This window comes from Gasterosteus aculeatus, chromosome 20, assembly GCF_964276395.1.
Source record: "Gasterosteus aculeatus chromosome 20, fGasAcu3.hap1.1, whole genome shotgun sequence".
NCBI lineage: Eukaryota > Metazoa > Chordata > Actinopteri > Perciformes > Gasterosteidae > Gasterosteus > Gasterosteus aculeatus.
This window is the reverse complement of record NC_135707.1, coordinates 13,565,234-13,580,751: the sequence shown is the minus strand read 5'-3', so window position 1 is coordinate 13,580,751 and position 15,518 is coordinate 13,565,234. Positions and strand designations below refer to the sequence as shown.

General features: G+C 41.1%; 2 protein-coding genes across 2 annotated transcripts in view; one reads left to right on the top strand and one right to left on the bottom strand.

The window, feature by feature from the left end:
- The window catches only part of dnah5 (dynein, axonemal, heavy chain 5), a 65,509-nt gene extending 58,540 nt beyond the window's left edge, over window positions 1–6,969 (top strand). Inside the window, exons 82-87 of the mRNA XM_078094086.1 lie at window positions 204–407; window positions 1,595–1,810; window positions 2,253–2,465; window positions 3,327–3,479; window positions 4,070–4,301; window positions 5,054–6,969. Of these exons, the coding sequence (XP_077950212.1) occupies window positions 204–407; window positions 1,595–1,810; window positions 2,253–2,465; window positions 3,327–3,479; window positions 4,070–4,301; window positions 5,054–5,205 (1,170 nt within the window). The 3' untranslated portion in view covers window positions 5,206–6,969. The remainder of the gene's footprint in view (window positions 1–203; window positions 408–1,594; window positions 1,811–2,252; window positions 2,466–3,326; window positions 3,480–4,069; window positions 4,302–5,053) is intronic.
- Window positions 6,027–15,518, bottom strand: part of adcy2a (adenylate cyclase 2a) — a 40,192-nt gene continuing 30,700 nt past the window's right edge. The window contains exons 21-27 of the mRNA XM_078094087.1: window positions 14,701–14,859; window positions 13,223–13,369; window positions 12,804–12,914; window positions 12,576–12,690; window positions 10,524–10,648; window positions 7,007–7,155; window positions 6,027–6,658 (exon numbers count right to left, since the gene is read on the bottom strand). Of these exons, the coding sequence (XP_077950213.1) occupies window positions 6,580–6,658; window positions 7,007–7,155; window positions 10,524–10,648; window positions 12,576–12,690; window positions 12,804–12,914; window positions 13,223–13,369; window positions 14,701–14,859 (885 nt within the window). The 3' untranslated portion in view covers window positions 6,027–6,579. The remainder of the gene's footprint in view (window positions 6,659–7,006; window positions 7,156–10,523; window positions 10,649–12,575; window positions 12,691–12,803; window positions 12,915–13,222; window positions 13,370–14,700; window positions 14,860–15,518) is intronic.

Sequence of the window (15,518 nt, the reverse complement as noted above, 5' to 3'; positions counted from 1 at the left end):
AATATGCCAAATAGAAAACATAATCACACTGTTGAAGATGTGTGTGTGTGTGTGTGTGTGTGCTTTACCTTCCCTGTAGTTTCCTCACGATACACTGCACAAATTAAATGATCCATTCATCAACTCGTTTTACCTTTTCAACAGCTGTAACCATTTCACAAGTTGTATTTATTGCATCTTATGACTATTTGACACCTCCTCAGGGTGTGTCATGGACCACAGTGCAATACATGATTGGAGAGATTCAATATGGCGGCCGGGTGACCGATGACTATGACAAGCGCCTCCTCAACACCTTTGCCAAGGTGTGGTTCAGCGAGGAAATGTTCGGACCTGCCTTCAACTTCTACAAAGCCTACAGCATCCCCAAGTGCTCCAATGTTGACCAGTATCTAACATACATCCAAGTAAGTCAAACTCAGTCGGAAGAGGATTGCGTGTATTTTTTTATCATGCTTATATGAATGATGGAACAATAAAGAAAGCCATTTTCCGCCTGTAATCATGGCCACTTCGCACAAACTCTACCTTTCAATGGCTGTTCTAAAATTGTGCGGCTGTCATGTTGCCGTTTAAAAAAAAAAAATGCTGTCAGCTTCGAGTGACATCAGCTGCGGTGGGAAGGTCAACATTAAATAAATAATGCTTCTGCAGGCGCTGGTGTCACATCCAGATACAGGCTGCGTGATTTCCAGATCAAATGCAAGCATGCTCCTTTAACGACGGATTATGTATGAATTATTAATTGGCTTGTGTGCCTAACTTGTGTGTGTGTGGGGCTGCGGGCAGTTCCTGAGCTAGTTTCATTAAAGCTAGTTTTCACAAGATTGGTGCTCAAGGCTGTCAGGCTCAGCAGCTTATTCCTCTGCAACTCTTCTCAAATAGAGAATGACAAACACAACCTTGGAGAACACACACAAACACACACACACTCACACATTAACACACACGCATTAACGCTTACAGGCACAACTTTCAAAGACACATACCTTGTGCACACACAAATATGTTCACACTACATAAAAACACAATGTGTATGTGTGTGTATGTCTCCACATGCACATTTCAATTAAAGGAACAAAGCTGAAATAATTGAGCAGTTATATTGAGTCCAGCACACAGTGACGATCTCCATCTCCTCCAATTTGTCTGTGTGTGTCAGCAAAGAAATCAGAACGAAATCTGATAATATACAAAGAAAATGGTCTAATATTGTGTTTTCAAAAATTTGCACTGAACCTTAAAAAGTGTTAGTTTGAATAGTTTCATAAGGAATCTCATCAATCCTAATGCAGTATCATATGGTCCATCTTCTTGTCATCCTACATTTTGACATCAGCTTGCTTTTTTTTGTTGCTTTTAAAGTAAAAGTCTGTATCAGAATAACTTTAGCCCTGATTTTAATCCAAAAAAAGTTTAAACAATAACTATTGTTTAACCCTTTTAGGGCAGCTTTTATTCTTTGAATAAAACCATATTGTTGAGACAGCCGGTTTCAGCCAGCTCCCTGTGAGGCACACAGGTCCTTTCACAGCACTTCATCTTTGCAATAAAGTCCCTCTGCTACAACAACGGTGTCGTCTCTCGTTTCCAGTCTCTGCCGGCTTGCGACACTCCGGAGGTGTTTGGTCTCCACCCAAACGCCGACATAACCTACCAGAGTAAGCTGGCCAAAGACGTGCTGGACACCATCCTCAATATCCAGCCCAAAGACAGCTCGTCGGGCGGAGGGGAGACCAGAGAGGCCGTGGTGTCCAGGCTGGCTGACGACATGCTGGAGAAACTGCCTCCTGACTACGTACCATTTGAGGTGAGCACGTGCAAATGAACACGACGCACGCTTTGTTTTATTTGTGGTTTCACTGCTTTTTTATTTTCATAGTAGAAAGTGAGGTAAGATGCAAAAGATGTGCAAAAAAAATCTGAATGAATTTTAAGCGATATTTCATAAAAGAACCCATTCGTCACTGGAGAAACATCCCGTCCTTGCTCCTGAGTTTCTATCTTTTATACAGACAAGAGAAAAGCTTATGCAGCACTTCCACTTTTGTACACTTCTTTATTATTATTTTTATTAAGGTAATGGGTATTTTAAGGTTTAATGTTGAGTGAAGGTCAATAGAATTGTGCTAAATCCAAGCAGCACTCGTGAACACCATTGTCTGTATCAACACGCCGAGCCTGCGTGCACTATAAATCCTTCACGAGAATCATTAAAGTTTCATCTTCTGGTTTCATTCAAACGTAACCAGGTGCGAGAGCGCCTCCAGAAGATGGGTCCTTTCCAGCCCATGAACATCTTCCTGCGTCAGGAGATCGATCGGATGCAGAGGGTCATAGTTCTGGTCAGAAACACGCTGACGGACCTCAAGTTGGCCATCGATGGAACCATCATCATGAGTGAAAATCTACGGGATGCCCTAGATTGCATGTATGACGCACGCATTCCTGCCCGCTGGAAGAAGGTTGGTTTGAAGAATTGGCGTAATTGGACAAAAAAAAAAGTGTGAACCCACCGTGCCCTTAACGAAATATTACTCAAAGCAATTCATGGTTTCCTGGCGGGTACATTCGCATTTCCTTTGTAGATTGAAAATGATCTGGACGTCACGCGAAAAAACAATGAGGTTATTTTCCCTTATTTCCTCTGCCAGCAACACTTACGCTGACCACAGGTTCTTTTCTTCATTTTAGTAGCTTTTTCGTCGCTTTACAAATGGCAAAAGACCTAATTAATAGCCGCCAATGTTAGTTCCGTAGTTGCATTTAGTAAATCGTTACTAAAACGCCACTTGAGGGAGTTCGGAGTCATAAATCAATACGTTTTTATCACACTGCAGATATAATTTCTCTAATGTTAGTTTTGTCAAGTAAATCAAAGTTTTAGTTTATTTCCAAAATCAGATATTCAATCATTTCATTTATCTTCACCCTCTAATAAACTTACCAGACGATTTGATACGCGATTAATGTTGAGAAAAGGGAAGTAAAGGAATACAAAGTAAACTGTATTGAAATAGTGTTGTTGGCATTGTAGTTGTGCCTCAAAACATTACATCCCTGATTAGGTTGTTTTAGAATTGAATAGCTTCCTCACTGGGATTCAGATTGCAGCTCCATTTCCTTGGGCACATTTGCCCCCATTCTCCTCTTTTTCTGTATTGTATTGTATACTGACTTGGTTCTTCTTTCTCACGCGGAGCTTCACACTCCATTAGTTTGCATGTGTCTCCCTGTTGTCTCCTCCCATCATCTGTCTGGATAACAGTTTTCTGCATTGCTTAGTAGTGTTTTGTTCACATTGTTTGTCTGTCTTGGTGTTTTAGGCATCGTGGGCCTCCAGCACCCTGGGCTTCTGGTTCACAGAGTTGCTCGAGCGCAACCGGCAGTTCCGGGCTTGGATCTTTGAAGGGCGGCCCCACTGCTTCTGGATGACGGGCTTCTTCAACCCACAGGGCTTCCTGACAGCAATGAGACAGGTAACCACGGCATCGGGCCCACCGCCACAGAGAACCAGATGGCACGCGGAGAGCCGGTCCGTGGGCCACTTGTCACCGGGCTGCAGAATAGTGACTTTAGATTTTTCAGAAAAATGTTTTATTTCCCAATTACACGTGCTTGTCCGTTTTAACCCATTTCCCAAGCACTTTGTTGCCTCCACCGGTTACATGAAACTGGTCCGTGAGGCCAAAAAGGTTTGGGATATTTATCTCACTTGAAAAATCCCAGTTGTTGCAGACAATATTGTGACTATAGGCGCCCATTGACAGGGCTTATTGTTTATTTGTTTGCCAAAGTATAATTTGTCAGTTAGCTTGTAAGGAGACACTGTCCTATTGGTCCAATTTTGCCCAATACAATATGCGGATAAATGACTGAGGGTATACAACTGATATTTAATGTATTTATTATTCTTTGCCTTTGCTCATTTTGGGTTTCATCTTTCTGTTGGCACAGCATCTCGCAAAACCAATCCGTTAATGGAGTGCGTCTTTCAATTGTCCCGCTAAAACGGTTTCCGAATGTCACATAGCGGCTTTAACCGGTGGATTTGTCGCTGCACCTTTAGGAGATCACTCGGGCCAACAAGGGCTGGGCCCTGGACCGCATGGTGCTGTGCAACGAGGTGACCAAGTGGATGAAGGACGATATCACCCAGCCCCCCACAGAGGGAGTGTACGTCTATGGCCTCTACCTGGAGGGAGCCGGCTGGGACCGCCGCGGCTGCAAGCTCGCCGACTCCAAAACCAAAGTCCTCTTCGAGATGATGCCCGTCATCCGGATGTACGCCGAGAATAATGGTGAGATGGATTTTCTTCGAACATTTGATTCCTAAGAAGTGAATTTTGAGGATGCGTCCGACTCTGAATTTAAAACTCCAGTCTTTTCCTGTGGGATCAATCACTTCTAACCCTCCTCTAAACTTCTCAACATTTGCTTCCCACGCGTCAACAAGAATGACGGCTGTAACATTTAAATGTCAAGCAGACCAAGTGGTATTCATTTTGTCTGAGAAGAGATTGCATGTAGCAGGGGTTGTTCTAGATAAGATCAGGCTGTATATCTGACAATATGCGTAATACCGTTTGTTTACAACCGGTCCACTTCCAGCTTTTCCCACAAGTGGGCTTCCTGCTGTGTGTCACTGAGGAGGGATACGTGGTTGCCAAAGCTTTTTTGAATATATGTGTGTGGCATGTCTTGAAAACCCCTCTGCGAGAAAGGGGGCAGGGAGGGATTTGAGCGTGTTGTCATTTAAAGGCTAACAACTAACCAGCTATCATGGGAGTCAACGATGATTTACTCACTTTTGGGGAAACTTCCGCAACAGCCGCATGTTTTGCTTGAATGAGTTATTTGCCTGATTTGTGCAGGCTTCCAGTTTATAGAAACAGATGTTCTGTTGAACACACCGGGGTGTCCCACTGGCATCTCATCGATTTAAATACCTCGAGTTATAAAGGATTTTTAATTATGACCCTAATTAAGACATAACTTCCTCAGCTTTTGCTTTGTTATTGAGCATCTGGTGAGACTTGTTTCTCTGTCGCAGGTGTGAAGGATTCTCGCCTCTACTCGTGTCCCATCTACAAGAAGCCAGTTAGGACGGACGTGAATTACATCGAAGCGGTTGATCTGAGGACTTCGCTTCCTCCGGACTACTGGATCCTACGGGGTGTTGCCCTCCTATGTGACGTCAAATAGCAGCTTCCTTATGACACTAAAGCCCATCTTGTATCAGGTTAGCTACAATCCCAACGAGCATAATGAACAGCCGTCACCATCGCTTCCACTATACATTTATATTCAGCTGTCTACTTTAATTGTGACTGTAGGGGAACCAGTGCTTCCAGCAAATGGGAAAGAGCCTGTTGAATATAGAAGGACCTTGAGAACAACAGCATTCCCTTAGTCCTTCCCACAATGTATTCCATCTTAAAGTGAAAAACGTAATTGGAAAGAATGTTTTTACATTAGTCAACAGGTCTAAGGAGGAATTTCTACAGCCACAGTGTCTCTACACTATCAGAAGATAACCAGTACTTTCTATTAAAATAGGTGCATTTCTTTTATTATACTATGTTACATACAAGCGCAAAAATTGAGTTAAATCAAAGGATTGCTGCATTTGCGTTAAGGTCTGAAATCAACTAATTTTAACCCAATTTCATGAATTGTGTGACTGTAATTGGAAACTGCAGAATTCAACTTTGACGATGATTAGTTGAGACACTTTGTGTCCGTCGATCTACTCTCCAGGCGCATATAGCCCAAAGTCATCTATACAGTGCTTAATACGATTATCAATCCAGTGCGCAGGTATATCTTTATCATCCTGCTGTTTAATCAAAGGCACATCACAGGACTGTCATGTTAATATGCTGCGAGCTGCTCCTTTTTAAGAACATGGCTAATAAGATGACACACCACTTGCTTCGTGGCACAGGGGGATAATTCCCCCGAGAGCCAATTCAATTAAAAGAGTCCAATCTGGTCTTAAGAAAGGTCCTTGCGACTGAAGCTTATCTTTTTAAATAAACTATTTAATGCAGAGGCCAATCAAGTTTGCAGAAATTCACTTTAAATAATAACAAATATACATAGAAATTTTAATGAAGTTTTTACAAAAAACAATTGCATCATAAAACACTTTGGGTAGCATTTTCTTTTGTTACAAAACCACCGTACCATTTGCCGTCTAAAGTCACCCTGTACACAGATCAGCTTCGGGTTTCCCAAATAAGTCTTCATCCCTTTGTTTTCAGTGTTGTCTAAACAGCAGGTACACGACCTACAGAATGCCAACAATCGTAAGTCGTAAACGATCGATGACATTTAAATTGCAAAGACAGGTTTGGGAAACTAAATCCTGCATGAATATCACAATATATTCATGCTTTTCCATTTCATGTGTTGCCTGTAAAATATATCCAAGACTTCGTGCTTCTAACAAGGTTGACGGGCTGCTATTTTTTTATGTTACTCTTCTCCTTTGCAACAGTGGTTTTTCCCTTTTAACATCCGATTGTCCAACTGCTGCTCCCTTTGATTAAAGATTATTCAGGTCAGCAGAGGTCCTTATAGCCATTCACACCAGCATGTCGTTTCTGTAGCGTTCACTTGATAATTCTTGTCTTGGATGTTCTTTTCAAGAGGCCTGGTTGGAAAAGTGGAAGTATTTGTTTATCTGCTACTTCATGGACATTGTTTGACATCTGAAATACAGATTTAGTTTTTGTTGCAACCTGCTGAAAAAAAGCAAAGTGATCTGTGTGCCACTGGGGCTTTTCTGGACCAAACATTCTTTTCAAATATAGTTCCTGGCTTATTGCTGTACATGCTACCCTGAGTTACATAAAGTAAGTAACTCCATGTGTACTACAGCTGTAGCATGGGCAGACCTAGTTCCTTTGTGTAACAGCAGTGAGCAGAATACAGCTCCATCTTTAATAAACATTTGTTCTTGTCGCTTGTGTAACTTAAGAATTTTCTGAACCAGTCTTACGGCATTACATTCCCTTGGGACATTGAGCGGGTCATCTCCGTATGCACAAAGTAGGTCTTGAGCTCTCCTTTGCCCTTGACGTTGATGATGCCTCGACAAGAGCACATGTAGCCCAGTGTGAGAAGGATCCGGCTCGTCTCCTCCGTCACCTACGGGGAGAACCAGACTGGTGACGTCAGTTTTGCTCATCTCATATAAATTAATTTGATTCCTGCAGCCAAAAATACTCAAGGTTTTAGATTAATAAATGTCGCGAAGCTAAATGGAACATCTGATGACTATTAACTCAGACACACTTATAGGAGGACCCTGCTGCGCATCAACAAACCTCTAAGGTAAGCTAGTGACCATATATTAAGTCTTGTCAAAACCCGAACTTTGATAATTAATTGCATGGAAGATTGTAAAAGTACGCATGTTGAGCTGCATCCGACCACACAGGACGGGGATTTGTTAGTTACCCTGGAATACCCCATTTCTTGCTTCTACACTCATATTTAAGCAATCGTGGGCACATCAGAGTTAATGTATACTGAAAACAATCATTTCCACAGAAGAAAGTACAACTATTTCTAAACAATTTCTAAAACAAAACATAATTACAAGCACATGATTGTGAGTTACATCACTCCGCTTTAAATAACATCTTGGAACGCAAATGAGAGCACTACAGTTCAGCAAAGCAGATGTTTCTATCCAATGTGTGCAGGCAAAGAAATGTATACAGCTCGGAGGACAAAATGATTGACAGCCACAGGTCATGCAGTTGAAAACCCATTATATCTTTTCAGCGCCCAAAACAGCCTAACACGCAAAATTTAAAGATGTCCCAAGATATGATTTCCTTGCTACCATGAACAGCACAAGCAAGGAGATTATTCCTTTATCCTTTAAACATCTGTACAGACGTTGAAAATGGAGCGGCGCTGCTGCTTTGAAAGAAACTGGGATGTTCAGTCAGTTAGTCTCTTCTTAAATGCATCTTTGACAATTATTTAGAAAAATAGATCTGTAACAATTGTTAAGATTTCAAACAAATTGAACGGACATGAGGGCGCAATGACCTCTGACCTCTGCATTCTAATCAGAACATCACTGTCCAGGGTGATGTTCCCTTCAGCTGGTCTCGGACCGACAACCCAAAAACACATGTAGAAGAAGTTGCCATTGGTTTATAGTCTGCAGTTTTAAAGCCTTGTGTTCAGTGTCTTGGGATTTTGATGGACACAATCTGTTGTTTTGGCAACTAGTGAACAGAAGTGACAATATTTGGAGAGCGGAGGAGTGACGTAGAGACGCTGAGTAACAACAGTGGCAGTAGCGTCCTTGCAATTACAAGATAGTCCCACCATAACTGTCTACTAGACTAGATCCTGGATTGTCATTACATAGATCCATAATCTATGTCAGGTGTCACCAACCCAGCGCCCGCAGGCCTGTTCTAAAAATAGCACAACTCACCACTAGTGAGCGGTCTAAAAAAATATTTAAAATAAATTATTTTTTTAAATCACACTTGCATTATATGTATAATGAAAATGACAAGATATTTAAAATAAAATTAAAAATATTTGTATAATACATTAAAGTTTTGATAATTTAGTCGAACTCTGACCTATTCTGGTTCAAAGGTGAGTGCGGGAACAGCAATGATGCAGAGCTGAACGCACATTCTTACCCCAAAAAACATGGCAGAAAAAAGGAAGAGAACTTATCATTTTCACAGTGAATGGGAGGAAGAATTCTTTTTTACATGTGTGAAAGAAAACTGCGTGTCTCTCATTTGCGGGGCGACTGTGGCGACGGCAAAGCGGCACAATGTGGAGAGACACTACACACAAAAGCTACCAAGCTAACTACCCCGCGGGAAGCGCGCTGCGGGCAGAAAAAGGCAGCTTTGGGAAAGCAGCAGAAAGAGCTGCACATCTCCTGATAAAGAAGGAGGCCTTTTCAGACTGAAGTTTTCAAAGAAGCAATGATGATTATTGCCAACACCGTACTTAAAGACGAGAAAAATGTAACCGATTTAATCTCCACTCTCTCCGATGTCCAACGGGGGGCATCGACGATGACTAGACGGGTGTCAGCTATGTCTAACTAACCTGGCCGAGCAGCTGGACCGGGATCTGGCGCGGTGCAGGTGCTTTAGCGTACAGTGCGACGAGTCCGTGGACAACAGCAGTACAAGAGTTTGAGGATAGGTTTTGTGACCTTGATCAGCTTGAGCCATGTGTCTCATTCATCTCCAATCCTTTCATGAACAAGGACATAACTGAGCAACTAAGTGCAACGTTCAACTTGGATGCTGCACAGGTGGAGATTGAAATTGTAACATTGCAAAATGACCTGCACCTCAAAGCCCACCAGGCTGCACCAAACTTTTGGAGCCTTGTTGACACAGAAAAGTACAGTGGTGTAAGCACAGCAGCTATGAAGGTTGCCAGCCTGTTTGGTTCAACCTATCTCTGTGAATCAGCATTTTCTGACATGAACGTCATCAAGAACAAACACAGAACCCGCCTCACTGATGCACACCTGCAAGACTCACTCAGAGTTGCAGTGTCAAGTTACACACCAGACTACAATACACTGGTGAACAGCATGCAATGCCAGTCTTCCCACTAACAATGAAACAAGATACCAGATGATGTCAGTTGCAAAGCTGAATCAAAAATTGGATACATTGTGTTCATTTTAACAGGGTTAGTGAAATGTAACAGATATCATTTTGTAAAAATTCAGCAGACTTTGTCATTTGTTCAAAATGTGATTAGATGTATTTGAAAATATGTAAGTTGATTTTTCTTAAAGATTACATAATTGATCACTTTTTCAAACAAGGTGCAATACATAGTTAATGATTTGTTAAAAGGGTTTATCACTGGCAAGTGAAATAAAAAGATTTTTCACATGAAATGTTGTGGATTTAAATTTGTGTTCAATAAAGTATTCATGAAATGTAAAAGATTATTTTGTAAAATGATTAGTGTCTTCACATAGATGAGTATCATTAATCATTAATAATATAGAACTAAAGGCAAACAGAGCAACTTGGTTATTTCAGAAGAGTGTATCAAAATGGGTGCCCTTCGTATGACTCAGTACCCATGAAGTAGCCCTCGGGTTCAAAAAGGTTGGTGACCCCTGATCTATGTAATGACAATCCAGCCTTTATGAGGAAGAATACAAAACTAGTGTTTATAAAGTTCACTGAAGTAAATGAGAAGGGAGATTTAGTTAACCAGAGTTGTCGCACACTGATTGCCAATAAAAGGAATGCAGGTTAAAGACGATTTTCTTCTCGTTAATAAATAATAATATTATCCAATGGCGATGAACATGTCAACAGGCACAACAGTGTGGCTCATTTCTTTTTGCAATAGTTTTGGGACACCAGCAGAGTAATATGCTATCAGGCATCGGTTAAACGATACATGTGTTAGGATCAAAACATGGCACGTCTTGGGGCTTTTTGTTGGATGTGAGACAAGAAAACTGCACAATATCCTTTTATTACCTGTATTTTTCCCAGGACTCCAGTGCTGTCCATTCTGCTGGCTACATTCACCGTGTTCCCCCAGATATCATACTGTGGTTTCTGGGCTCCAATGACTCCAGCTATTACTGGACCATGATTGATACCTGACAAATGAAACCAAGCAATGAGTTAACGTTCCAGGTGTACAATATTTAAATGGTACATTTACAGGATGAATAGCACTCTAGGGTTGATTACAGTTAATGCCATTTCAATGTTTTACTTGTTAAACGACGTACCAGAGAATGTTGTTTTTAAAAAGGCATCACTAAATCCAAACGACAAGCATATTATTATTTTGTTTCTAGTTCTGATGTCATACAAGAGCATCATTACATCCTTCTGATTAATCACTGACTGCAGCCAGAGTGCAGCTCAAAAAGACCTTCAGCAAGAACAAAAATGAACAGAGCTTTTCACAAGATCCCATCAGAACACGAGATGACGTGGAAGCTAAATGCAGTTTAATCCCCAGTCGTCGCAGCACCTCTGCTACGCAAGCTGTGGCGCCTTTCACAGCACTCAGATGACACCGGGCTTCTCTCACTCTGGCTTCTGAGTCAATCTTTAGAAGTGCTGGAAATTGCAATCTGCGCAAGTGAGGCAGCACCCAGCCAGTGGTTGCTGTCAGGTTGAAGGTATTGAACTCTGACCGCATGCAGGGAGCTGGGACCTGCCCCGTGCTTTCCCCTTCAGTAGAGGAAATCTCTGTGCTTCAGTCAAAATAATGAAATGACACCCAGAAATAAATGGATGCATAAAGGCCAAATGTACATGCAATGTCAACAGAACATAAAAGGACTCGATATCCAAGCAAACCCTATGCGATGTATCAAACTACTACGAATTATGAAAATATAAAATAAATGAGCCAAGTTAGCAATGCCAATGCTGGCGAAGATACATCGGCCGGTGGCTCCAATGAATTTGCAGCATTTTCAGTTTTATGCAGTACATTTTTTTTCATATGACAGAATAAAGCGATCAACATCTGAAAAAGAGGCATGGGGATTGGGTTACGTGCACCGGCCTTTCAGACCATCACCACCCGCGGCCGACTGACCAGACACGCCGGAGCAAACGACCCACTCAACTGCTTCAGGGAGGAGAGGAAGGAGAGCTGAGATGGAAGCTTAGCTAACCTGCTGAAGATATAACTGTTCCAGTAACCAGCCAGGACGCAGTGAAATACGATTAATGGAAGCAGCGGGAACTCTGACTGTCGAGCAAACGTGGGATGAGAATCTGTGTTTACATCATGATGCTTGGTACGCAAACATGAGTCAATGTTGGTTGACAATCTTTCCTCATGTTGAATTTTGAATCTCCAGAGGGAATTGTATTTGTTGCTGGTGTTTATATTCATTATGATGCAAGTAAGAAAAAGCACTACAGGAATGTCCTACTGTTTGTATGTGTCGTACAATGGTTGCCTTACAAATGGGCTACCAATGAATTGTGTTATGCCTCCCTGTGTTGAATAATGACAATAAATCTCATCAAATAAAACCTTTAGCTGGTTGTTAGATCATACCTCAACACAGCAGCTTTAAATGAATGAGTGAATTAACCCGTGCAGGCACTTCATGGAAAAGTTACAGAAGGACAGGTGAAATGAAGTGGGTGGGTTAGTACTGGCATGTTTTTAGAAGCTTCAAAAATGTGCGACAGCCTCACAGCACTTTGCTTTTCACGGCTGTTACTGTGTGCAACTCTCCAACTGTGAGATTAATGGAATTTAAGGGCCGCTCCCCCACCACCGCCTCCTTCCACCGTTTGAGTGGCTGCAGCTCATATCAAATGCAACCACTGGCACAGAGATGCTAACACCCAACTTTTCGCCCATCCAGAAAGTTTCTTCTATAATTTACTCGGGTCTTAACCCGGAGCCTAATCTTTCCCTGTGGGTTATCGACAAACATTTCTCCTTCGTTGGACATCGTTGTTTTTATTAAACATTCCCAGGTGTTATAGAGCGAATACCCCGTTTCCCCACAACCCATGTTATATTTTCTTTAATGTGCAACTCACCAACTCTAAGTTTGAAGTCATTGAAAGAGTGTTTGTTGATAACATCCAGCTTTCCCACCAAGGCAAATGCAAACTCTAACATGGTCCCGATGTGCATGTACTGCCTCTCATGCTCCTGGGAAACAGTGAGGAAACAACCAGTTAGTGCAATTGTGGGTGAAAAAGCTGTAAAAAGTGACGACACAAATTATTGAGGGTGACTTTATTGTGTGTGTGTGATGAGCCTACCTGGGAGGTGTACTCAGGCCCAGGTGATGCATTAAGGCCAGTAGCAGCCATGTAGGTGCTGCCAATAGTCTTGATCTTTTCCACGCCACTGAATTTAGGTTTCGAAAGCAGCTACACAAAGAAGAATACACAACCCACAGTTTCAACAGATGCAACATAGTGTCATGCTTAATTTCTAGAAGATTAATTTGCATCCATATTATGTATGCAGGGAATGGGGTTTTTAAGAAGCATCACGTTTTTTTTCTCATGAAAGACACTAATTCAGGAGGATGCGTTTAGCACATGAGACACAGTTCCCCAATCACATTAAGTTAGAACATCAATGAAACCTGGTAGAAAGGCTATCCTGGTTTGTTTCTAGCATTTGTGGTGCACGTGTACGATGTTGGGAAGGTTACAAAAGTGTGGGATTTTACCTCATCAAAATCAGCAATGATTTCATTGAGGAGCCGGAGACACTCAAGTCCTTCTTTGTTGACGTCAGATTCAGTGTAGAACTCTTTAAAGTCTGGGATGGAGGCGAACATGACACACACCAGGTCATAGGACTGGTGATACAAATCCTGCATGACCAAAAACAGATATTAGTTTGGACAACTGCAAAGAAAACATGATGAAAAACATGGTAAATTCTGATATATTGAATGAAAAAAAAATACATAACCAGACAACCAAATAAAAGTAGGTAAATGATCACAGACTAGTGTACAAGTGCAGTACTGGTCATTTGCCAACTCGTCATTTAGAATATTTGCCGGAGAAGCATCATTACTATTTAAACTCTAATGACTTAAAGGATAGAGTCCTCTACATTACTTTAGATCTGAAACTTCACTGTGCATCTTATAATAGCAGGATTCAAAATGATGATTCAGAAAGTCCACCTGTCTCCTAATGTTTTTGTCATCGTAAATTAGTCTTAAAATAGGCCTACATTATATGTTCTAGTTTCATTTTCAAATATATAAATATAATACATTATATTAAAGCAATAGGGTATGAGAGGCTGTATAAAGTATAGCCTAACAACACCCCCAAACGGTTACATTATTGAGGATAAAGTACTACCGTATTGCTTTTATAATACAGTTACCAGCGAAATTATAAATAGTAAGTAAATAGCTGCCTTTCAGCACAAAATAGTTGTTGCCACCAAACGTTTTGTATCTCATTTCAGTAGTCTAGAGGAAAAATAGTCCCCGTACGTGCATGCAAACAGCATTGGGTCTCCTTGCGGGATCTCGCATTCATTCACATCGCTCATGACGTCCACCTTAATTGTCCGGTTGCAAAAGCTTGCATTGCCCGAATCATTTGTGGGATTTCCGGGGTTTTTTTCGCCGATCGCCACAGAGCTAAAAGCAAAAATGTCAACTATCGGCGCTAAATCTAACCTGTTACTTTGAGTGCGCAGTGATACGGAACGCTCGGGTCAATGTGAACAGCAATTGTACATTAACGCTCAATGTAACACCCGCGACTCACTCTCAACCGATCAGCACGCTGGATTTCATCTACCTGTATTATAATACCACATAAATTTGTGGCCATCTGGATGGCTTAATTCATATATATATATATTATATATATTGTGCACTTTTTACAACTTTAAACATTTACATTTAAATAAATGTATATTTGAGTGGAATTAAACACATATGGCAGCAAATAAAGCATGTACATTGTTCCAATACGTTAAAGTGACTTCAAACATAGATCAGCTTTGAGGTAAGCTGCTTTGCTATGCAGTGCATTTATTTCATCTGGGCATAAAGCCTCTGGTTCTGCAGGTCCTCTATAAAGCCACAATGCTTCTTTAATGCACCCATCTGTCAAAACACAATTTGAATCATCCTTCATAACTTTAAATCAAAGAAAAATAATGGCTGCCTACCTCATTCTTCCAGTTGCGTGCCAGGAAATGTTCTGCAACATGTGCAGGTAGGACATTTTCCAACAAAACCCGGTTGAGGTTTTCCATCGTTTCAATCTCCTCGCACTCCTTCTTGAACTTGTTCTTCCACAGAAAGTCTAACCTACAGTAATATTCATTCTGTTACAAGAGGACACAGAGGTGAAGAGACTGAATGTACAGCTGTACAACTTGCTTCCATCAAGTCATAGAGAAAAACAAAAGAAATTGCTACAAAATTCCACCAATGAAAATGAAATGAAACAAAGCAAAAGTTCAACTTTCAAGATCGGCATCAATACATTGATTTACGCAATTTTGTTTAAATGACAAAATGAAAGCTACGAAAATATTATTTATCCGAAACTAGAGGAACAAGACATTGAGGGACACAACGTAACCCAAGACAGAGTAAAATATTTCAGGTGATGAATAACGTTCTCTAGTGGGAATTTTAGGGGTGAGTTATTTTCTCTCATATTGGGTGAAGCGCTTCTTCCTGAGCAGTACACAATGTCACCCAATTTCATAAAGAGGATGCGTCAACCAAAGAGATACATTTTTGTAATTTGATCCAATGGAAAAATGAATAGCCAGCGAATATGATTTGATTTTAGAAATACAATAACTCGTTACAGTCAAAGAGGAAGGGGAGGGGGTACAAAGACATTGCATCTATCAGAGCAATATTTTTTAGACTGGGCAGATGAATAACTTGCCTCTGTTAATTTTGCTGTAAAGCCTTTCTCTTTTACATATGCACCTAATATCACCTTAAACTCAAGCTACCTAACATGCTG